The 25,007-nt window shown below is 35.3% G+C and overlaps 1 protein-coding gene across 3 annotated transcripts in view; it reads right to left on the reverse strand.

Moving 5' to 3' along the window:
• The window catches only part of TBC1D5 (TBC1 domain family member 5), a 316,602-nt gene that overhangs the window by 119,494 nt on the left and 172,101 nt on the right, over window positions 1–25,007 (reverse strand). For all 3 annotated transcript variants that reach the window (XM_066319616.1, XM_066319630.1, XM_066319620.1), the window contains 9 exons: window positions 22,492–22,600; window positions 20,647–20,736; window positions 20,475–20,546; window positions 18,172–18,239; window positions 12,968–13,070; window positions 7,417–7,505; window positions 5,896–5,946; window positions 5,733–5,802; window positions 315–487 (listed from right to left, as the gene is read on the reverse strand). In XM_066319616.1, the coding sequence (XP_066175713.1) occupies window positions 315–487; window positions 5,733–5,802; window positions 5,896–5,946; window positions 7,417–7,505; window positions 12,968–13,070; window positions 18,172–18,239; window positions 20,475–20,546; window positions 20,647–20,736; window positions 22,492–22,600 (825 nt within the window). The remainder of the gene's footprint in view (window positions 1–314; window positions 488–5,732; window positions 5,803–5,895; window positions 5,947–7,416; window positions 7,506–12,967; window positions 13,071–18,171; window positions 18,240–20,474; window positions 20,547–20,646; window positions 20,737–22,491; window positions 22,601–25,007) is intronic.

Raw genomic sequence — 25,007 nt, forward strand, 5'->3', positions numbered from 1 at the left:
TGTCCTATTATCTCATGCATTCTTACAGGAGAACTCCAAGTAGACTCTGTACTTGATTCAGAAAGTACTGGAGTCTTCCTCAGGGCCTCTAACATGTAGCTGAATGGACATTATCTGCACTGGAAATGCCAGTGTCACAACTGCAACAGTAGGGTGGTATTTCCTGTAGTGCTATAAAACAAGTAAGTTCTAAGAGAAAAGTACTTCTTTTTAGTCCCATTCCCCTAATCCAAAATTTAAGGCGAAAATTTCCATAATCTAGTGAAACAAAATACCCATGGAACAAAATTAAATAATGCTTTGCAAGCACTTACAGTCCATAAATCTGTGGAGCAATTTCCAGTCGGTTCAGATGCATGTACAGCTCAATATCATGTTTCTTCAGCAGATGATCCTGAATTTGATTTACTTTTGCTACAATAGCAATAGATGGCCCCAAGTCCTGTGGCCTTGCAAAAGGCATAGGTGTTATCATCACATCTTTTTCCTGCAGACACAGAGAATAAGGTGAAAAAAACAACAACTCATCAAGCCTTACTCTCTAAAGGGATTGTGTGCAGGAGATTTCGTTTGCTATAAACATTGGCTTCCAAATAAACACTGTAATAACTCATTTCTTTTACAGCAGAAGAGGAATCTCAAGTATCCACTTCTGTGGAAGGTATTGTGGGATTCCCTTTCCCAGGCGTGCCAAGGAGTGCCCGTCATTCTGCACATCAATTTTTACGTGCACGCTTTACTTTTCATGCTCTGACAAAGTGTTGACAGCTTTATTTTAGCTTTAATATCAGCAGTCTGAGTCAGTCCAGAATAAAGCAGATGAATGGTAACTCAGTAGAGAATATATGCCCTCAGAGGACAATAAATTGCATACCAAATAGGAAGTAACTTATTTGCAAACAATCTTTTCTGTACAGGCTTCCCTTGCACAGAAAATCTGGTGGCTTCGTCTTAAAACCTACACAGCTTTGATAAAGCATCAGAAACTTTTAAAGAAAAGAAGAAATAGAACAATGAGACAGCAGCTGGTTGGACCTGAGGGCTGTGCAAACTATGCCATGATCTACAACACAACACATTAAGTGAAAACCAGTGGAATATTAGCATCCTTGAACATGATACTACTTTAAATTAATTATTCTTGAAAAAAAGAGTGAAGTATTATTGAAAAAGACACAGAATGCTAGAAAGAAATGCAGGAAGTAATGAACTGCACTGAATAGGAAACTTGTAAAAAGGAGAATGAAAAATAAAAAAAGGACAAGTCCAACCTATCAAGAGAAAGATAGGAGGGTGGGAAATAGAGAATTAAATTGCTAGGAACAATGTTAAGGTTATAAAAAAGGGAAAATTTTAACAGTAAGACGAGAAGAATTTTGCAATGACTTTGCTACAGCCTGTCATCATGACCTCTGACCCAAAAGCTTTGCTTTGAAAAAAAAACAATTGCTGCTTTTTTTACACTTTTGCTCACTATATTAATAGAGAAGCATTATCCAGCTCAAAGGGTTAATAATTTCAAGAGACTTCATTGCACTTTACATTGTTTAAATACATATTAACTTGTTTCAATATTGTGAAAGGAGCATTATTTTTAACATTCAACAACAAAGAAAGTTTGTTTTTGTTGTATAAGCTATTCCCAATGTAATTTCCTATGACTATTTCAAAATCACTTATAACATGATTTAATATTCAAATGGGCAGTGAACATCTAATAATGTTTACCAAAAAGTCCATTTTTTGTGTTGATCTTCTTTGCTTTAAGTACCTTTTCTTAATTATTTGATTTCTGTACTGCAGAATATATGGTAGAATATTGAGCAACGATTTCAGGTAATATGTTTCTATGTAAGGATTGATTATCAGTTGTATCCTAAAATCTGCTTGTTGCTTTGCTATGGCAATTGCAGTGAAGGGACTGATCTATCTGTTACAGTGTGGTAGTTGAGCCATGGTATTCTGGTACAAAGACATACTCATTTAAGATACTCCAGCAAATCACTGGACAAAAGCTCCCTCAGACTGTCAAATAAAGCTCATTGACATGGCATGTATTTATTCAAAATCTTTTCTATTCTAAAAAATAGGAATTGAAAATAAAAATCTAGTGTCTTAGAGGCTGATAAGCAATGCTGTTACTTAGTTAAATACTGAAGTTAGTGACGGCTGCAGGTACACTGAGAAAGGATATTTCTCCTACCTTATTTTTTAAATTAATCTATTACACTTAAATTCTTTCTCAAGAAAAGAGAAATAATTTAAGTGTAAATTCTTTTACAAGCTGGGCAGCCTTCCTTGTACCCTGAATTTTATTTCTGCATTGTATGGTAAATTCCTGTAATTCCAGACCCATTTCACTATTTTCTTGGTCATATGCAAGAATGCAAAATATTGAAAATAGGTATCCACTAATCTTTTCCTATACAGAAAAGCACTCTTAAAGCATGATATGGTAATATTGCCTTAATGTTAAATGTCAACCTATAATAATTCTTTTTCACAAACATGGATTTATCTTTGAAACCAATCATAGAAGTCTGAAACTCTATGTATTTGTAGATTGTGCATGTTCTATCATTTGGCACACATCCAGGGTACGAACCTTATTGTAGTTTATTCAAATCGACTTTAACTTCAGCTTGACCACTTCATGCATTCATAACTCTGATGACTCAGGAGACCTGTGTTTTTAAGCTTTTTTTTTATTATAGGCATAAAACCTTACATGGAAATCTCAACATCAGAATCCCTCTGCTTATTTGAACTTGTAATATGAAAAGACTAGCTATTACTCAGTTTAGTCTTTACACCATTAGTTGTCTGTGGGTTTCATGCCATCTCTACAAAATTACAAGACAGATTATTAAACCCTGGCTCAAGTGACGAAAGATTGTGAATATCAAAACTAATGCAAGCTTCTTCTGTGCCAAAATTGGAGTTATTTGTCACTTGCAGCATTTGTGCACCTTGGCATAATGCAGCACTGACACATTGCTGACTGTCAGACTGACTGACTATCAAACAGTGCATCCAATAGTATATGCTGGCTTGCCATTTCTAAAAGCATGAGATAAGTAAATGGTATCCATCAAAATGCAGTTTATCAGCATCTCAGAAATTAACCCTATTAACAGAAATCTTCAAGGCATGACAGAATCTGTGAGGAAGCAGCTGCAGCCAATAACAAAGCCTTGCCTGTCCATGCCTCCTGATTCCGTGTACTCCACCAAGAAGCTCGGTGGATGACTAGAGTTCAATTAAGTCATGTCTGTTGTCTTCTCTCATGCAATTTGGTCGAGAAAATGACAATACCTCTAGTCAGTTGAAATTGCTCCAAAAATCACATAGCTGGTGTGAAACAAACAGCCCAAACAGAAAGATGCTCAAATAAACTAATAAAACCAAACCGCCAAAATGTTTAACTAGAAATGACTCACACTGGCTGTGCCTATAGCCAAGTGGACAACACGATCCTGTGCCCCTGCTCATACTCACTACGTAACGTATTTATTTGCCATGTGAGAAAAACCATCAATTTTCTTTTTGTGAGCCTTCAGGTCTTGCAAAAAAAAATTGAGTGCATGTGTTCAGTCATCTATTCCTAACATGAACTATAAATGATCAATACTAAAAGGATGTGGTTCACAACAAAAAGAAAAAATGAGGGATGACTCAGAATGTCCTATTATTGTTTATATTGCATCAGCACCCCTAAGAACAGTTTAAATATGAATTCCAGTGAAATGCAGCTGAAAATCTTAGCTGAATATTAGGAACAGAGTCACTAAGTATTGTCACAAAACATTACCTACCACAATACAAACTGGAATGGCTGGTAGTGGATACTAATACAATTTATATATTCATGCATTTAGGAAACAAATGCTACAGCAGTAAAGAGAGGCTAGGACATGAGTACAACTATAAACTGAGGACAGATTTCTCTCATTAACCACTAGGGAATGAAGTAGCTGGAGAAGCTCCTCTAATGGCAATTGGGAATAATGGAAACAACTGTTGGAGGCAGTAAAATGTAACATGTCTCTCAGAGCACAGGCTTTCATTGCTTTCTTTGTGAAGATTCACAGTTTACTATGTAGCTAACCCTCAAAGTCATGATTGTAAAAGGCATACATACAAGAAAGGATTATTAAAGATTATACATGTTTGCAAAGAACAAGAACAAACAACTAGATATTAATCCATTCTCTTTGCACTGTTAATTTTTTATGCCATGAAAGGACTGGAAAGGGCGATGTAAAACTTTCACCTTCTACCCAAGCACTGCAAATCTGTAAACAGACCTAGTTATTTCCTGGAATAAAATTCAGCCTCAGACTTTACCACATCTGTCACAGATATTGGAACAAATACATTTGAATAAACTGAATTTTGAAAAGCTACACTCAGAGAAACATATCTCACAGCCTTGTTGTTGAAATAGAAGTGCTTATGTAGTAACTTCATAAAATTTGTGTCTCATATGTTTTATCCCTAGCTATTGAAATTATACAAAAATCCAAATAATTTACAACTGTAGATAGTTTTTAGGCTAAGACACCAATGCTCCATATCAGATAAAATATAGAATATTTTAAATATTTAAAGAAAATAGATGGTTTTACATCAGTCTTCGATGAACAACTTTTCTTCATTAGACTGACAAAACCACCGTTACAACTAGCACTCCCTAATTACAGTTTGCAGCTATAGGTTTAAGTGCACACATACAGACATCCAGAACTGGCCCAGTTCTCATCAAGTTTTTGTTACTTCTAGATAACCTCCCCATGTTCCATGTGAAAAATACTGAAGGGAATCAAACTGAAACTAAGTTTGGAGGCCAACTCTTTTGGGATGTAATACACTCAAAATACTGTTTTGCTAGAGCCTACATACACACTCTTCATCACACAAATAATTTTCCAGAATTTAAAAAAAAAAAAAAAAAAAAAAAGAAGCATAAAGATGGAAAGAGACAAAAAAAGAAGTAGTCAAAGGAAATCTTCAGTAACTGACTGAGCGAATTGTCCTTCCTGCCATGCATGAAAAAATTCAGGCAAGGACTAGAGGGTCTCTAGAAGGTTCCTGCAAAGGAGAGTCGTGTAGAACTAAACTCAGAACACTCCAAAACCTTTTTTATGAAAGCAGCAACATACTAAATTCAGTAGTGTCCATACAAATACACAAGAGATCTGAAGGCACAGACATTCCCTCTGTTTGAATATCCTCAGGTTAAGAAGAAAAAAATGAAGGAAGTTGACTGATTACGTCAGGGAAAGATACACCCTGACCTTTGACAGATAGTATATGGTAAAGTTTTGGTTTCACAGCCAATTGTTTGTAAACAGCTAAAAATAATTCATGCCTTAATACTTTACCTACAGGCATTCATGTACCATGACAAGTTTCGGGCACACAGAAGTGTGGCACTCATGACAGGCACTCTTTCAAATGCTCTGCAAGGACATCACTTATATACAGAAAAATCTGTGCTTGTACACTTGGCTTTTGATCACCAAGGGATCTATCAACAGATAGGAACTCTCGACAGAAAACATTCCACAAGTGCTTATGACCAAATTCTGAAGAATCTTTAAAGACTGTAAACTTGTTTGAGACTGCTTTAACCAAGTTAAGAGATGTCTAGTTAGCTTTAAATAACATCAATAATATTAAAATCACATTTGCTTAAAAACACAGTAAGTACATTTTAAAGTAATATTTACCTTCTGACTGTCATGTTCAAAAGTTGAAAACCAATGTTCTGCTGTTTTCATAAGACGTGTGAACATTGCACTGAAAGGGAACAACCCAGAAACTTGGTGTTAAATAATGGCGTCAATTACAAATAAGAACAAATAAAATGTAAAGAAACTTGTTAAAACTTACTAGGCATCATGTTCCAGATATTCAGGATTCAAAAGAACTTTCATTTCCTCACTGAAAAAGGCAACAGTGAACAACCCAAATGTGAATGTTTATTTTTGGTCAGTGTTCTGCATGTACTATTATGTATTTATAAGCCAACTTTCATATAAAGTGCAAATGAGAAAACTAGCCTTTTTAATTAAAAAGAGCAACTCCATTGAACAAATGAAGTCTTTCCTTTTTATAAAGATCAAAAACAAATTAGCTGCCTTGTCTGCACTACAATGAAGTAACCATCTAATTATTCCAAATAACAAATTACTGAATGTCATAATGTATTATTTGAATATGCTTGATCTAGAATAATTGATTGCTGCACAATCTATCACTGTTTATCCCAAACAACAACAACAAAAAAATGGTTACTGGTCAAATATGCAGTATCAAAACATTAATTTATTTTGTTTTAATAGCCTGTATTTTTATTGTACTTTAACAGCAATTAATCAGTGACAGCACCTCTTTTCCATCTACTTTGCTGCTTAGCTCTACTTTTTCAGTGGAGATGTGGGGATGGAACAGAATGCTGTACACAACACATGGTTATTTTAAGTTGCTTAGCACTGAAGAGCATCTTCTAGGTAATTTTAGGATATATAAGGACAGACATTAAATAAAAACATACACTTGTAAATAATCATTTTAAGGCTTAACTGCCTTTGGGTAGTCACACTGAGGAGTACCTACAGAGGTTACATTATATTGCACACATAATTAAATTAGTTTTTTTTCACTGCTGGACTCCAGTGTGCAAAAAACCAAATGAAATGTCCTAAATAATCCCAAGAATGAAACTAGTTTATTTTTTCTTTTTTATTTTTCAATAAAAACAAAAGCCTTACATATGGGGCAAGAATAAAAGCATGTAATGCATATTTATTATGTGTGCATATTTTATACGTATGACTGCATGCACACACACATACACACTTTTTAATGAAATGGATGACCAATAGCTAAACATAATGTCACTAAAAAGTCAAAGAATAGTTGGATATCACAGCTACAACACTGCAGGTGATGAAACAAATATCAATCCCAACAATGTGTCTTCAACGATTATTTCCCCTTTTAAGATAAGAGGAAAGAGAGTCGGTGGTAAGATATCTACTGTATGAGTGGAGCTCAGTAATCTGTCTACTCTCTGCAGTGACAAAAACAAAACCACTTCTGGCAATAAGAATGAGCTGGAATTGCAGGTAGGCACGTGAGCTTTGAGATTAAGGTTTTCCTTAGATTTCTTGTCTTCCCATTTTTTCACCAGCCAATGTCTGTGAAGGGGCCAATGTCTAAATCTCAGAAGCTGTAGTAGGGAAGATGAAATAAGGACATTCCCATCAAAGCACAAGGATGCAATGATTTCTGAAATTAATTTATGAATTATAAACAAAGAATTATGGAGCACATACTTATACGCTATAGTTCAGCAAACTTGTTTTTTAAAGAAAGTGGGGTTTTATACAAATAAAATGCAATGCTTGCCTTGGTTGTGCAGCTTCACTGGCATGTGAAAAAGCTTGGTGGTCACAATGTAGGATAAAGACAATGGGAGCTAGAAGTTCATGCATGCCCTAAACATAAAAAGAAAAGCCAAAGTATATTTAGATTTTCCAGTCTTATAATAGTTCCTAATGCACAGCATAAGGCAGACAGCAATATTAGGTAGAGACTAACTAAAAGCATGAACATTCATTTACACTGTTAACAGAACAGCTTCATAATCAATGGCTTTTATCTTAAATTCTAATTAAATCCAAGTTTATTCTTCTATAATATATGGAAACAAGTTAGTCTCCCTTTTTCTAACACAACACACAACAAATTTGCAATGGCAGGCAACCCTGCACCCAACAGTCTACTTCAAGATCTATGTTAATAAATATGACTTTTATTTATGATAATTATAATAATGATCTATAGTACTATAACGATCTGCAAAAGGGGAAGATTTCAAAATGTAAAATTATTTTGTATTTTATAATGTTCCAAAACCATAGATAAAAGTCTAATAGTAGGCCTAAAGGAGACAAGGGTAGATATTTGGGAAAGAAAACTAAACCTTCATTTCTAAAGAAATGAGAATTAAAATGAGGTTTTGGGGTTTTTTGGTTCTCTTTCTTTTAAGTTGTTATGACAATATTCAAAATAAACTAATTAAACACAATGCATAGAAGACCTGGTATTGTTCCACTGCAGAGTGCTACTTATATGTGCAATCTATATTAAGATACAGAAAAAACACAGATATAGGCAGGAATCAGAAAAAAAAAAAAAAAAAAAAAAAAAAAAAAAAAAAAAAAACAACAACAAAAATGGGTGGGCAGTTGAGGACTTGGGCTGGCATTAGAGGCATGGCTGGGCCACCCAGGAGAGTTGGGATCCCAGTGCTGGGACTAGGACAGCAAGCAGGAGCTGTGAAAGCCCTAGGCTGGCGCAGGGGTCAGTCATACAAAAGAAGAAAGGGGAGACCATTGGTGATGGAAGGGATGTGGGATGAAAGCTTGAGATCTGTCTGTCTGCGTCTGGACATAAGGATCACTCTAAGGGGATAGAATTCCTGACCTCTTGCCAAAACCACCAGTTATAGCAGTGGCTTGACACCAAGTGGCCTGGCCAAACCTGCTGGGCCTGGCTCAGGATGCTGTTCTTGCCCAGCTGTAGGGAGAAGACCCTGCTGCCAGGAGTGCTCCGGTTCAAGGGTGCAACTATTTCATCAAGTGGGGCCTCAGTTCCAGCTCAGGAGCATGCTCTGGGCAGACAGGGATTCCAGGAAAACTATCCCATCAATCCTGCTGCAGAAAGAGCCTTGGTGCTGGTCCATCAAGCACATCAATATTTCAGGTTGCTGCCAGGAGTCAGATGACAGCTCATGGGTCCCCTGAGCTGTTCTACTTTTAATGGTTCCACTCCAAGCCAGGAAGCCTTTGCACTTGCTTTTTCAGCCTGCTCAGTTATGGACATACATGAACACTGGAAGTGTTACACACCTGCGAGCTGCCTTGCTGCTATGCTGGTATACCAGTTGATATTCCATACAGCATCTGAGGAGTGTTCAGCACCAGTAAGTTAGCTTATTAGCATCATATGTACTGAACAGATCAATTAACTACCAAAACCCTTGAACTTTTGTTGGAAGTAATGGGGGTTTTCCTTAAGTAGTCTGAACTGACCCAAGAGATAGATGTGGAAGCCCTCTCTCCATCATTAACTATTTTGAGTATGCTTAGATGCATAGTTTTTGACAATTTTGACAACAGTTTTGACGACCTCTCTTTCTGCAATCAACTGAAATCCTAGGAAATTAAATTTTAATTTCTTCAGGACTGAGATGACTGTTAGAGCCTCAGTGGCAGCGCTGAAGTTCAGATGTTTCTTTCCCTTCCTATTTCTGAACCTTTAGGGACTGCTTTAAAAGATAAAGCCTAAAGAGAAATTCAGTTAGGAAAAACAAAATAAACCAAATATAGCCATTTGATTTCAGAAGCTAATGTAAAACACAATAAATGGGCTAGATTAAAAATAGTCAAGTTTAGATTTCTTAAAATATTATGGTCATATCAAAGGAGAAAGGTCCAGGATTAGACAATATATAAGTGGCAAAAAGATTTAAATAACCAGGGTTGTAGTTTCATACATACAGCCCTTGCTTAATTAACAGTTCTGCATCTAACATTTTATTTGCTCTGATATACTAAACATGAAATACTAGAAATGGAAATGCCAAAAAACTTGACTATCTAAAAAAACTATCACCTAAGCTGTAAACACATAAGCAGAAGAAAAAGAAAGAGGCTATAAAATAAGAATTAGTTATAAAAGATAAAAGCACATCACACATTCTTCCAACATAATAATATATCAACTCTATAATAAAATAGAATCATAATGTGGCTGCCCACATATAACAAAACCAAAACAAACAGATGATGAAATATCAGGATTTCAAAAAGATACCTCTGATCTTTCAGTTACAAGAGTACTTCAAATGTTTAGAGATTTTTAGCTTGGCAAGAAAAGCTACCAGTGTAATATGCATACACATATTTTTTCAATGCTACAGTTTACTAAAACTCTTTAGTGTTAATAAATAAGTTGACAGAGCTCAGATAATTTTATGACACTTCTCAGCTACAACAAAATATTGATTTCATAATACAGTCTATGGTTTAGAAAGAAAACCAGAATTATAGCCTTCTTACAGTGACAAGTGAATCAATGCATTTCAAAATTATATTGACTTCCTTAAGGGCAATCAAATCATGAACAAACAATAGTTTGCCTAGTGATTTAGCTTAATTTTCACTATTTCCTTTCAGTGTAACTAGGACCAGAATTTTGTCACCAGTCTTACAGAAGAACTCTAAGAGTAGCTTTTACATATTCTTAAGTACAATACATTGTTCTCTTTAGATTTTATATTTACAGCTGCTATTTAAAAATTCAGTCATCCCAAGGAAAATTCTGCCTTTAAAATCTGTAACACAGCTCCACAACATTCTGCTCCATTAGACTAGGGATTAAAAAATATTATTCCTCATCAAATAAAATGTTCCTTCACGCTGGCCAAAAAACACAGAAGCCCTACAACAAAGACAACTTGCATGCATATATGCATATTAAACAAACATTATTGATTGCTTCTTGTAATACTACATGCTGATGATATGTAATAGTTTCAAGAGAATGTTTTAAGTATGTGAATTGCCAAGGAACTACAACTTTTTCCAAATATTTTGGAAGATAAACACTGGGTAGGGACAGATGCTGACAGACAGAAGTATCAGTCTTCATTCATTAGCCAATTTTTATAATTCTAATGGTAACTGTATCTTTTGTATGTGGTCATACAAATGAGACAGAGGAACTCTAACGGATGTCAACAGGACCAGTCCCCATGATGCATATGAAGACAAGCTCCTTAATCTGGGCTTCGTATTCAGGTCACTGTGGAGACAACAACTTGGAGGTGGATCTACTATGATGAATTAATGGTAACTTCTGTTATTTTCTCAAAAATATTCTAGGCTTTGCTGTAGTGGAAATTATTATTATGATGGGAAGTGGGACATGAGTCTGGTAAAAATACTACATCAGGGAGACTGACTACTAGCTAGGTATTTGATAAAAGAAGGAAAAAACATATCCTGTTGACTACAGATTATTTCTTCTCAGCTAATTCAGAGAAGGGTAATGATGCACATGAAAAAACTGTTATATAGCAAGAGAGGAGCATGAGGATAAAAAATGAGGATCTTACTAATAAGCTAAAAGGAGCATTATTTTTTTAAGAAATCCAACCAAACAAACCCACCTTCTTAAAATGAGGTAAAAAAAGCAAAGCTCCTAATAAAAGTAACACATGTCCAAAACAAGAGAGGAAAGCGACAATCATTCACTATTTTGTGGACTTGGCACAGCACCACAAGACTTGGGTGATACACTGAACACACTTCGATAGGTTAAATCAACAGTTTTTCATGATTCAAATTCATTTAATTTTCTGAACTTCCTCTGCTCTTCATTCTGCAGCAACCCTTTCCTGGAACTACACTACCGATGCACACCAGTTGAAAACAGAGGTAAAGAAGTTTTCTTTGTCAACAGCCTGTAGGCTTACAAAATTGAACCTGTTCTTTTATCTGCCTATGTTCATTTAGCCCACCAAGCAGTCTTTATTAAAGCTGAGGCATCAGGCAGTCAAAGTTCATTAATACCATTTATATAATCTCTGCAGTTTCAATTAACTCAGCAAGACATTCTACTACATGATAACAGTCTCATTAATTCAATAAAATCCCATAACTATTAACAATATGGTCTATGTTAAACGGGGTGTCACCTAGTAGAAAATAATAGCTTTAACAGCTTGTGATGAAACGCAGTGCTTTTTTTTAAAAAAAAATTGATCTGGCTAAATATTCCATCCCTATATAGAAAGGTATTCTTTCTTGGTAAGGAATCAAGAGGATTTTAAATATGAGCAGAGGGTAATTAAGACCTTTTAAGTCATATCAAAGAATAAAATAATACTTCTTGTTCAATAAATGATAGACTAAATTAGCTGGAATGTGTTCTTCCATTTTCCCATCATCAGTACTGTGGCCTATATTCACTAGAAGGGGAAGGTTGAATACTGCTAAGTATTTTATTTTAGCAGCACCCTTCAAAATACAGCTCCTAGATCTCAGTTTTATTGTTCTTATGCAAGACTATTCCTTGCTCACTGTCTGTCAAACATGAGAAATAATCAGTTGATAGATGTTTCATATGTTTGATAACTATATAGGTAATTTTTTATATAATCTCTAAGAAATTCTTCTGAAGTAAGTGTTCCTTCACTTCATATGCCCTTTGTTTCCATGAAACAACCCTATTCCCTGGCTTGAGGACAGGGTGGTCACAGAACATGCCTGAAAGGAAAACAGACTTAGTGCAACTTAGGAATCCTTTACCATTTTACCAAAAATGGTTTGACCAGAATCTCCTTCAAGTAACTCTGTAAAAGTGATATTTTGTAGCACACAAGAGGATTTTGTCAGATGCATTGTACTTGGATGCTACAAGGTTAGATAAAGATTTTTTTGCTAACATACTGCATGGCTTTAGCCCTTTGGGGAAGAACTTAAAATATTACATAAAACTTAAAATAGTAAACTTTTTCTAAATTTCAGAAGTCACTATGCTTTTTGGTTTATTTAGTACCATTTTAAATCATGCTATGTACTTCCTTTACCTAAGCAGAGAAAACCGGTCATCGTTTTTTCCTTTCTTAAGCAATGACAAAGAGAAAGATGTCTATAAAGAAATTTAAAGTTAGAAAACTTAGCAACCTTAAAGAAAACAACTTAAGGTACTGTGTTATGAGGAAAAAGCATATGTTATTCAATGAGCTTACTTACCAGCCAGGTGACAAGCAGTTCTTTCATTACTTCAGCATTATGATACAACTTCAGATACAACACAGCTACATTATTGTCAAACCATATAGAAAATGTTGAGTCAATGAATGCCACCTGTACAGTATTTTCATTACCTGTTTATAAAGCAACTGCTCATTTTCTCTGGCGTAGCAGAACAGAACATCTGTAAGAATTTTCCTTACATTCTCTTGCTGGAAATACTGCATTTCAGGAAAGCTGAAAATGAAGCAATACAGCAAAAGTAAACAACAGAGTGCACAGAATGCCAGTTGCTGGTCTTCTAGAAGAGGTTTTAGGGAAGAGCTTTTCCCTTGTCTGCTTTCCCACTGCTCTGTGCTGCTAAAGACTTCTAATGACTTGTTACATTTGTTTTGCAACTGAAGTGATGAACCATGTTCTTTAATATATATCAGTCTGCTACACAGGTATGATGATATCACAGCTATATTTGAATAACTTATCCCTTTTAATCTCATTAAAGCTAGACATCTGCAAAAATTAAATACAATAGAAGAAATGGAAGAAATGGAAGAATGGATGAGAGTATGTCAGAAGATGCGCATACACAAGGATTCATTATTCCTTTAATATTTGAAAAAATAGTATAATTTAATGACAAGATTATTTAAATACCTCGTAATTCACATGAAAACCAGTATCCTAAAATCCAGTATCTCTTACTGCTATCTGTTGCAATACAACACAATTAGACATTTCACTGCCTTTAACAGCTATTGCAAATAAACTTTACAGTTATAAAATAATCTGGCTGGGCAAATATCCTGAGTGAACCAGAATGAAATGGACCTTATGTGAGAATAAGGAAAAAAAGCTTCTGTGAAAATCCTATTACATGCATATTGGAAAATGTAAATATTTCCAGTCTGTAGAGAGTTTCTTTCTCTGAACAAACTCCCACCTGTGCATCCTGCTCCTTGACTGCTGGAGGTAGGAAACAGAGTAGTTATGCAGGATGTACTTAAAATTAGAGAAAGAGCACAATGCTATACTTTAGACCAGATGTATTTAAGGCTATTGTAAAGCCTGTCACAGAGAAACAATACAGGAAATTAGAATAAATTACTTCAGATAAGACTATTAACATTGCTAATCACTGTGGTCATCTCACAGAGGTGATGACAGGCAAGCACAGAAACAGAACTAATTAAGGCTAGAAAAGTGCTTTGAAATCCTTGGATGAAGGAGCTGAATCAAGAGCAAGGGCAGAGGAGACACCCAGGCTTAAACACAGTGATGCTGAAGCCCTGAGAGAGGCAATGGGATGAGAGGTGTAACACTTTCCTGGCACCTGGTGGAGGTAATGGTAGACCAACATTTGGAAACTTGTATGCACTTGTACTAATCACATTACTGTAAAGGAAGGACACAGCTGAGACCAAAAAGTACATTACAGCAGATGGCAATCGATATAATTTAGGGGTTTGAAGAGATTATTTCTGAAGGACTGTTATTCAGGCCTGCCCTATGAAGTTTAGGAAGAGAAGACTAACAAAGAAAACTCAAAAATACACAGAGGTATCTGTGAGGATCTAGTAATACCAGAGATTGTGACAGAAAGGACAATAATGAACTCAGGAATAAGCTGTCTGAAGTATTAATTATAGTAAATGTAAATAGAAGAGATCATGAGGGAACTATCAGTTCAGGATGGATTTTTATGGAAAATGTCATTTTATGATTAAAGCTCTGTTTTAAGAAATACAGTATCCTCAAATCAGCAAGGTAAGAATGATTTTTAGGAACATGAGAATATTACATTTAATTACATCTCTGAGAAAGTCTGCATAAGGACATGGGAATTCTCCTACACTGTTTTACCACAACTCTACAATTAAACAATGGTGCATTCAGGTCCCTGCTTTTTAAAAGTGAAGACCAGCATGAGTCAGATACAGCTATTTAATACACTCCTTCAGTTGATTTAGGGAAGCCTGCACCAGAGGCAGCCAGAATTTTACATAGATATTTGAAGAAATAGGCTGGCAAACAAATAAACAGATGCAAAAAACCAAATTTGGTGGCAGACAGAAATGGAAGTCATAATCAATGGATTGCTGTTTCTTACCATCTCTTCCACATACTTAGGAAGGATGTAACTGTGCAATGGCTTTTCCACTGCCATTTTTATGTTGGCAAATTTTAATTTATTTTTTTTTTTCTTATTTGGGAGATGGAGAGTTTGGAACCCCAGCACCCACCACTATTCATCTTCACACACCTTCCATCATCCAAAACTGTGACTGTTACTCCTGAAGCAGAAGCTAAGTAAACCAATATATATAAATACTACTACAAAAGAGAAGAAATCGATCTGTCTACAGGGAATGCCCTCTATGCATTTTAGTTTCTTAAAATACTGGAGAGAGAAAGTGGGTAATGAAATCTAGCCATTTGCAACCCTAGATATACATTGTGATGCCAACAAGTAACCTGATATTTTGAGTTAAATACTTTTGCATATGCCAACCTGCTGATTTCTACTCCTGCAGAATATTAAAAAAAAAAAAAAAATTACAAACATTGATCAGTAATGAGTTGGGACTAACTGAACAATATCCTTTCCTACTTGTAAATATTGGAAGCTGCTATTTTTATGAAAAGGTGTCCTGGGTTGTAGTATAGGATATATTCTACCACCATCTTCATGAACTGATGAATCCAATTGTTGGAGCAGTGTCTTCCCAGGCCCCCTCCCTCTGGGGTGCATTCTGTTAATGGCCCATCAATGCCTTGCCCATGACTCATAGATAACTTCCTCCGGGAGGTATCTCTCTTTAATGGGCCATCAAGGACCTCCTGTATGACTCATCATCCCATTGTGAGATGCTCCACCCAGGGGGAGGAGCCAAGCATTCTCACCTGGATATAAGCTGGGATTTGCGACAGTACAGGTAGCTCTCACCCACTGGATTCCCAGAGGACCGGAGCAACCAGACCTTTCTATGGGATCACTGCTTCAGGAAGACCACCTCGCCTGAACTGCTCCCATCACCCTGTTCAGGTTGTATTCTGACTCTGTCAGTGGTCTTTTGTATTATTGCATTTATTTTATTTTACTGTTTTTCCCTTTTCTTCTCATTAAATTGCATTTCTGACTTGGAGCCTCTCACTTGTTTTACTTTCAAACCACAACAAACGGGCTGAAAATTGTATGTAGACACTATGGATTAGATTTCTATCACCTGACTTTAGGAAACTAAAGTTTTGTTAGATACTGATGACCTAGAATCCTTCCACAATTACTGAAGAAAACTGTACCTCTCCACAGTGTGATTCATCAGACAAAAACTATACTTATACTTTAGGAAGAGATGATTTGTACTCCTAGAATTCTACAGGTACCCAGACTAAAAGCATGATTAACCCAGCTGTCAGTATCTAGGCTTCACAGACCCAATAATTAGGTGAGATAAGAATTCTCAAAATGCATAGGAACAAACACACACATGAACAAACTTTTTTCCAGTTGACTTTAGATAGCAAAATCCTGAAGTTAAAACCAGTTTAAACCAATACCAATTTCAGGAACCTAATTCTAGCCACTTTTCCTCTTTATTGTTACTACACTTCAGGGAATTCTAACAAAAGCATTACAGAATTTTTTTTTACTTCTTTGATAGCTGGAATTCTAGTTTATAGTTGATGCTGTGGCATGATGGAGGACTGAACTAAATGACAAAGAACATAAAAACATTCATTAAATAAGAAACAGCAGATAGAAAGTAGTGATTATGGGAATTGAATATAATAATTATTTTAACCTTTAATAAAAAAAACATTGTAAATTAAGGATGATTTTTAAACTTTTAAAATTCTAACTCCAGAGATGAATTTAAAGAATGTAAATGAAAATAGAGGAGTTTTACATTACATTCTAAAGCCACAGAATAAAGAACTTACTGCTTTTTAAAATAATACTAGTTTACACATATACAAGTCTATGTAAAAATGTATACTATGTTTTATGATTAGATAAACAACAAGTGTATATATATAAATGCATGTAGCTTATCAAATACATTCATGTCACTGATAAATTTTGCTTCTTCATTGCTTGACTTATTTTGCTATTGATGACACAATATATACTACTAATGTTTCACTTAGATATTATTTTGTATAAATGCATAAATGCAAATTTCTTTAGTCTATTGCTGATATTAGTGAATACTACTCTGCCATTTGCCACAGTGAGAGCCTGGAATTTGTTTGTGTGTCTATATATATATTTAAATAATAGTCTTACATCCACCATAACCTCCATACAACTTTTCATTCTCCAATTATAGTTTAGATACATATATATTTTAATCTTAGAACATCCTGAACTGTTTCCTTTAACAAACAAAAAATACCATCTGTTGTGAGAATGCACATGAAAGTATACTCAGATTTTAATTATACATCTCATGGCAAAATACATTCAAGAATGGGTCTAGGGACGGACATATAAAATATTCGAAAACCAGACTGCAATGATTTCTTCTGCATGACTTGGTTCCTGTAAATGAAAATGTGTAAGCTTGGGATTTGTAGAATCTACGACTATCATCACTTTTTTTCAAGTTATAAGGAAAAATATTTGCAATACAGTAAAATTTCACATGGTAGCAAACCAGTAATTGAATGTAATTACATTTACACATTACTCAATGCTTGCACTCTGAAAAGAAATATTTTCAGGAACTAAGTGTTCTAACTCAAACAAATTTCTAAACAGGAATGACCTAAGGGCCAAGAGGATGAAAACATAATCGTAGTAGTATCAGGACAAAATTTAAAAGGCATACATGACAAATAAAACTAGAATAATGATAAATAAAAATAGAACCTCTCAACTTCTATACATGAGTGACATTTCTCTTACTAATTACAAGCTGCTTTTTTATTATTGATTGTATTAAGTGAATAGAATTAGGAAAGTAATCTGTTTGGTCTTTCATTATAATCATAATTTAGTTAAAAGACCTTTCAGTTTCTCTTATGTTCTCTTTGCTTCATACAGAAAACTACTTTAAATTTCACAAGTAGTACACCTCCTAATATCTTAATTTAGAAGAGCTTTTCTTCAGTGATACCAACAAATCTCCAGGATTTAATGTTCAGCTAGATTGTCTCATTTTTAACTCCACATAAGTTGTAGTTTTATACATTTAATGTATGTTTCCACACATTCATGTTCAACAAACTTGACATTTACAGTAACCAAAGTCAAGAAAACACAATATAATATATATCACATAAAAATGCAGAATATAAATTTATATACAGAAATTTCTCATAAAGATCTACATACGTTCTCATCACATCTTGTTCAATCATTGCTCGAAGCTCTTTATCCTGGAAAAATTTATTCCAAAGACTCTGAAATAAGGAAAAATAATTGTATGAAACCAAGACTTCTACTTAAGGCTTATAAACTACATCAGCAAAGTACTGTACAAATATTAACTAATTAATCCTCAACATTCCTGGTAGACAGGTATATCAATATTTTATGGGAGATAAAGAATGTTGGTGACCAGCACAAGGTATCTGAGAAAGTCAGTTCGGATCAGAAATAAAATCATTCAAACTCCTGAGTCCTTGTTCTAGGCTCATAGCATTTGCTCACTGGATGGCTGCAGGTTTGTGAGTTACTTGTTTGGGTTCCAGGAAGAATATTTTGAATGGCAGAGTAAAGTCAAACTTATTAGAACCATCAACTCAACTGAAAAAAAAATCAGTTGTTCACACAAGGAAAAAAGGGCTGTATCACTGGACTGTACCATACTTCTTCTATGAATGTATGGACTTTAATTGGAAGCGGCCACAATATCCATAATAAGAAATTGTTTGGAAGTAAGCTAGTTTGGTTTAGAGGAGACAAAATCATATAAGAAGTGTACGATAATCAAATACCTATTAAGAAACTGACATCATTCTGATTCACACTGAAGGCAAAGACTGGCCATTCAAAAAAAAAATTTTGATTGGAAAAGCAAGAGTATTCAAAGATCACAATCAAAATAAAAAATGTTAAATAAAAAAAATCTGAAGTAGGTTTAGTTTCTTCTGCAGCTGTGCTTATGACCATTTTCATCCTCTCTCTTTTGTTTCCATGCCTTGTTTACAAATATGTTGTAAAAGCTATCTGGAAAGAAGTCAGAAAGTTCTGTTAATTTTATGCTCCAGAAAAAGTATTGGAAACTGTATTCTTTACTGTAAAAGGATGGTAGGTTGATCAAAATGCATATGGAAGAAAATTTACAGCAGCCTCCACGAAGTTTAGGTAAATTTTCAGATAGCAGCAGCATCAGTGAATGAAATACAGTACAGAGTCTGTACAATACTTCCATAATTTCTTGCTTCCCTGTAAACAATTCTTTGCCCAGTGGCTCCACAGAAAGAAAAGAGAAAGTAAATTAATTTATCTATGGGGAGGGAAGTAAAATAACAAAACCCCATGTAAATTAGTTGCTGTATTTGTTTTATAACTTGGAAAATACCCCTAAACTTCAAAAATATTTGTATCTTTAATAATGCTTATTAAAGTACCTTTTGACTCACATACAGTACCTTTTTGACTCACAACTCTTTTCATGCAGCTAGACCACATTTTGGAACTCCCCTGTCTCTGCTCCCACCCTGCCCCATCAGAACAGAGGAAGAAAAAGAAGCTGCATTGCGAGAAGTTAGGAAAAATCAGGACACTTAAATAGGTGTAATGTTACACCATGGCAGAGGCTTAAAGACACTTTGTCCTTCAGTCTGTGCCTGATCTGGTCAGTGGCTTTGTTTTATAGATTAATCCCCTGCTACACATTCTGACATGTTAACCTTTGCTTTCTATATCTGGAAGACACCACACGCAGAAAGCAGGTTGAGCCACTGTGTATAGTCACAAACTACAGCAGAAACGCTTTAAATCTTTTACATTTGACACAACTTTCTGTCCAGCTGGATGCAAGAATAGCTTGATGATGTGCACAGTCATAACAGCTGCAAAGCTCTCTCCTTCTAAATTAAATAAGGAGCACAGTACCACTCTATAAATGAAGTATGGGCTTCTGTTTGTGGACAAAACAGGAGTAATATCACCAGAGACAGCAGCCAAACAAATGATTTTCATTGCATTAAGTTATTCTAAAAAACTGATAAAAAATATCTTTGATGGTAACAATGGTAACATAATTAACAGAAAAGCTTAAAGATATGTGCTATAAAATACTTAAAAGCTTTTCAGGTATAACAAAATGCAGTACAAAAACCATTCAAGGCTGAACAATCTTCCAGACAGGGTACTTCAGTGTTCTGTTAACAGCATTCACTTCATATTGACTGTTTAAACACCCCTTGAAAGCATATCAATTAATTACAGTACAGCACCAATTTTTTGTTTACCACAGCCTTCCCTGAGTTAAGCTCTAAAAATCAGAATATCAGCCTGGAAATGAGCATTTCCAGTTGTTCAGCAGAACCTGTGGAGCAATTGTTAACACAAGTCAGTTTGGACATTTAGGAGGAAGATTTTAGCACCTGCCATTTTGCCTACTTCAGCAAGAACTCACTTGTTTGAAAAACATGAGAATTTTAGTAGCATGTGTTGGGTTAACTTACCCCCTCGTCCTGAGAGAGTGGGTTGTTGATTATCAGATCTTGCTGTCCTGCTTTCCGAGGGTTTGTAATGTGCTACGTAAAAACAGGGAAAAAATAATCAAATCCTCTCCTGTTATGCTATAAATGTTAATATCCATGCCAAAGTATGAAAACCTATTTTGCACCAACTTACAATTTCTTTGATCTTATTGTAAGCAGTTCTTAAATCTGAAGTGGTTTTAATCCATTGACTTCTATCTTGTGGTAGAACGTCCAGAAATAACTATTAGCAAAACAAAATAAATTCATTAAGTTTCATCAGTTTTACATAGCTTTTCATATAAATCCTACCAGACAGCATAAACCAACCCAGAAAGAAAGAGAAAGCAAAGAGCTTTAAAATATTTCTGGTTTTAGTGCTTTCTAGTCCATAAATAAGTAGCTAGAAACAACAGCAGTTCTACAGGGCAAACTTAGGCATTTAAAAGTCAATTGAAGCCACAAACTCAAGCTTCCTAAACTGTTAAAGCTTCAGTGAAGCGAATGGTGACTTCCAAGACAGAAACAAAATGGAAAGATGTGAAAAGAAATATACAAAACTTGAAGCTATTTATGTGACACTGCCAACCTAATGCAATGTGCTTAAAATGAACCACAAATGCAGAGCAGGAACTAAGCACTGAGGGATATATCCAATAAAAGAAACAAAAAATGCTCTAGAATTCTGCAAGATAGCTAAGAGAGTCAGTTTTGCAGAAAGTCCTTGAGAATGCCTACATGTCAGTTTTTTAATGTCTCTTTAAAAAGAGTTACAAGGAAACATGCAGTGCAAAACACTATTTAATTGCATTTGAAGCAAGTAAAAACCTCAGTATTTTCTTGCTTTTTCAGTGTTTTTATTTGCACATTGTAAAGTGTTAAGAAACAGTAATACCAACAAACAGAAGTACTGACAAACAAAAAACATTCCTACATTACTAAAAAACTTTTAAAATTTCAGAACTTGCCCTAATGCATATTGGGATAAGCAAATAAACCCTGCCTTATTTCTAAAATAAAACCACTCCTTGATTTAATTAGTAGACAGGGAAGGAACTGATGTTTGTGTTAGTTCAGGGCTTTGAGTTATGGCCTCCTAATTTAGAGACTTAAAAAAAAGCAAACTGGTATAACAATGCAGGTGGCACATATTCATCTGGTTTGCTGAATAATATGTTTTCATTAACTTCAAACTAATTCAATACAACAGACATTTCAACTTTCAAGCTTTCTCTCTCTTTTATTCATATATAAGGAGTATTTTTAATTTCTTTTTATAGGTCTCTGTGCCAGAGTGATGGTTGAGAAATTCCAAGTGAGGCAATCTAAATGATCAGCACAGTAACTCTACTGGAAAAAAAAATTCCCTACTATCAATGTTAGTGCAGAACAGAAGACTTGATGTCATTGCATCCAAATTTGTTTGGACTTTACAGAGCAGCCCAGTATATTACCTTGCTTTCTTCCTCTCTTCCTTCCCCTGCTACTTTAAAAACAAAACCCGAAAAATTCCCAAGGAGCAGCTGACCTTTTGGAAGACCTTGCTTCCCTCTCTATCCAGCCCTTACAAGAGGGATTGGTCTTAATTTCTCCTTTCACTGGGAAAACCAGCTAGCAGAAGCATCAGACTGATTTTAAAGCAGTCTCAAATTCCACAAAACTGTAATTTTTTAGACTAACTCCTTATCTATTTCCAGTGCATGACTTCTCTGCACAGATACTGAGATGAGAGATGGCTCTGTGGCACTCAATTCTAAAGGTATCATCAGCACAAAGATATACTTTCCTAGGATTCTTTTGCTATTACCTGCAATTCAGCTTTAAAGCAACTCAATGTGGTTAGCAAATGTCCTATGAATTATAAAAATGAGTAGGAAAACATTGGGATGAAGTCTCTTGGAAAATTCATGATTCTTTGCATCAATAATCTTCCAGCGCATCAGGTAATGTGTTGATATACTGCAACCACAAACTGTAAATAAATATTTTCTCTTCTTACCTTCCAGCAAACACTACGGAACCTGCTGCTTCTCAGCTGCCCATTAATCCCCTTCAGCCGTATAGTTGCCAAGTAATTGTTGTTTACAAATAGTTCTTCCCATTCTTTACTGAAAAAGCAAAAGGAATGAACATTTAAACAACAACAACAAAAAAGGCTTAGCTGATTTAAGAACTATATGACACTCCACAATTTTGGATAAGCAGAGGAAAGCAACTTTTTAAAATGTATATATTTAGTTGTGTACCACTTCTAAACGCATGGCTGTTTTTTTGGACACATTTCTTCTTTGGATTTAATGAATATGTAGATCGCTATAATTATGCCAGCTACTGAAATTCATAATGTCTATGGAGGCTATTCCATTTCCTCTAAAATGTTGGTACTGCAGTTCAGTGAATAAACAAGAAAAATGAATATTAATATAAGCACATTCATGTTTCAGCTGTAGACAAAGAAGTACCTATTCCAAAAATATGCAACAGAAAAGTACACTGTTGACTGTATTAGCTCTTCACATGACGTATTTGCTTAAATGAACCTTCTTTTCTTCTTAATGTCAAGCTGGGCAGTTAAGCATCATAGAAGATGACTTTCTTTAACATTTAGCGCTATTTACTATTGAAATCACTCCTACTTCTTTCTACATGATCAGTTTTAAAATTTTAACAGGTGCTTGCAAATTTAAAAAAACATCAAAAAATTAAAAAGCCTCACTGTATAAACTGTTAAAGGCAAGCTTGAGTACCTTGCAGTACCTATGGCTGACTAGATAAACAACCTAAATATGCCTCCCAGGCATGCAGGCACCAGGGGCCTAACACCTGTGCCTCATTAATATACAAGTAAATCTGCTCTACTGGGAAACAATTGGAAATTAATTGTCCCAAACCATCTACTGAGTTTGAATAAAAGAATTAAACCTATATTTCCTGCAACTTCTACTGAAATTAAACTCAAGAACAGTTTAAGCCATCTTATTGTCTTAGTAGCCCAAGACTTGCTCACAGACTTTCTGCAGCCACTCTAAAATAGAAAGGGAAATTTCAAGGTAAGGAGCTGGGTTATGTGCAAGGAAATGTGTTTCAGATTTATTTTCAATGCATGTCTTTAAGGTGAACATCTCCTGCTCCCCCTGTCACATGGGAGAGACTATTACTTCTCCCTGGGAGACCAAATGAAACCAGGAAGAGGGAAACTACTATTATGACTCCAGGCTAAGATCTCACCACATTTACTTCACTAAGGAGGGTCACAGAGCAGGTTATACTAAATACCAGCAAACTCTGGTTTTGCAAATTGCCCTAAATATACGCAAGAAGTTGTTAGATAGTTTTCAGTCTTTTAAGCTGAGTTGGGAGAATGAGTTCTTTAAAACAGAATTGTAAGATACAGTTGCTGAGAACTGTAGAGGAATGGACTTGGCAAGCCAGGAAATTACGGTCCTCTTCCTCTGTGACAGGAGTGAGCTCATGATTCATGTTGAGACCAAAAGTCGTGTGTTTGTGAATGCACCACCTTTCAGCTAGACCATATTCTTTAAAAAAAAAATGTTTACCTGTGAGTCTTGATTATTAATCACTTTGAAAAGTGAAAGTTTTCCAGGTAAGAGCAAAGATGACTACAGCCGTGTTAGATTGCAGGGTTTAGGGCTGCCATTAGCTTCTCCTAACTGCCAGTAACCCCAGGTGACCAAAAGAGCAGCAAGTCATTCCAATGGTGTGGAGCAGCTTCCTTCATTCACTCCTCTCACATCCCCCAATCTCCAAGTCAGAAATACTATCTGGTCATTTTTTGTCTCCTTGTCTCCCACACCACCTCACCTTCTGCAGGGAGCTGCCTATGATTGTTTACCGTGATTCTGTCTCCTTTAAATACAACGTATGGTATATAGCAGACACAGCTTGAGAAAAATCTGGCCCTTTCTTTCACAGTCACTTATACTTCAGTAACTACAGTATATTATGTCTATCTAAATAACCCTCCTGTTTCTATCACATATAATATTCTTCATTTGCCATTGTAAATTTTGTAGCATCATTGGCCACTGTAACTCCTGCCAAGACGCCTCCCTAAGGTAGCTATGTTTCAAGAGTGACACATTCCCCTGTGCACACAACAGGTCAGAATCTGAAGCTATTCACATTGTTCTGCAAGTGGATGACATTCCCACAATGTCTTTGAAAATGACAGTGTGTCAGCTGAGTTAGCAAAAGGTTTCAACTAGTGCAACTGTGAAAAGAAAGAAGAGAGAGGAAAGAAACTCTTCAGGTTATTATTTTTCTCACCAGCTGCTGGAAGTGATTGCTACACAGTAAGAAAGTAATTTCAACACTTCTGAAATTGTATTAGTGCAGATATTATGCCTTAAAAAAAAAAAAAAGTAATGCAATTCCAAACACGTTTTGAACCAAATTACTTTTAAAACCGCCAAAAGAAATTTGGCAAGATCCTATCTCCTCTGTGTTCCCCCTTGGCTGTTAGGATCACAAAAAAAAGTTACAAGCGACTGAAAA

Source organism: Sylvia atricapilla, chromosome 1 (assembly GCF_009819655.1).
Source record: "Sylvia atricapilla isolate bSylAtr1 chromosome 1, bSylAtr1.pri, whole genome shotgun sequence".
Taxonomy (NCBI): domain Eukaryota; kingdom Metazoa; phylum Chordata; class Aves; order Passeriformes; family Sylviidae; genus Sylvia; species Sylvia atricapilla.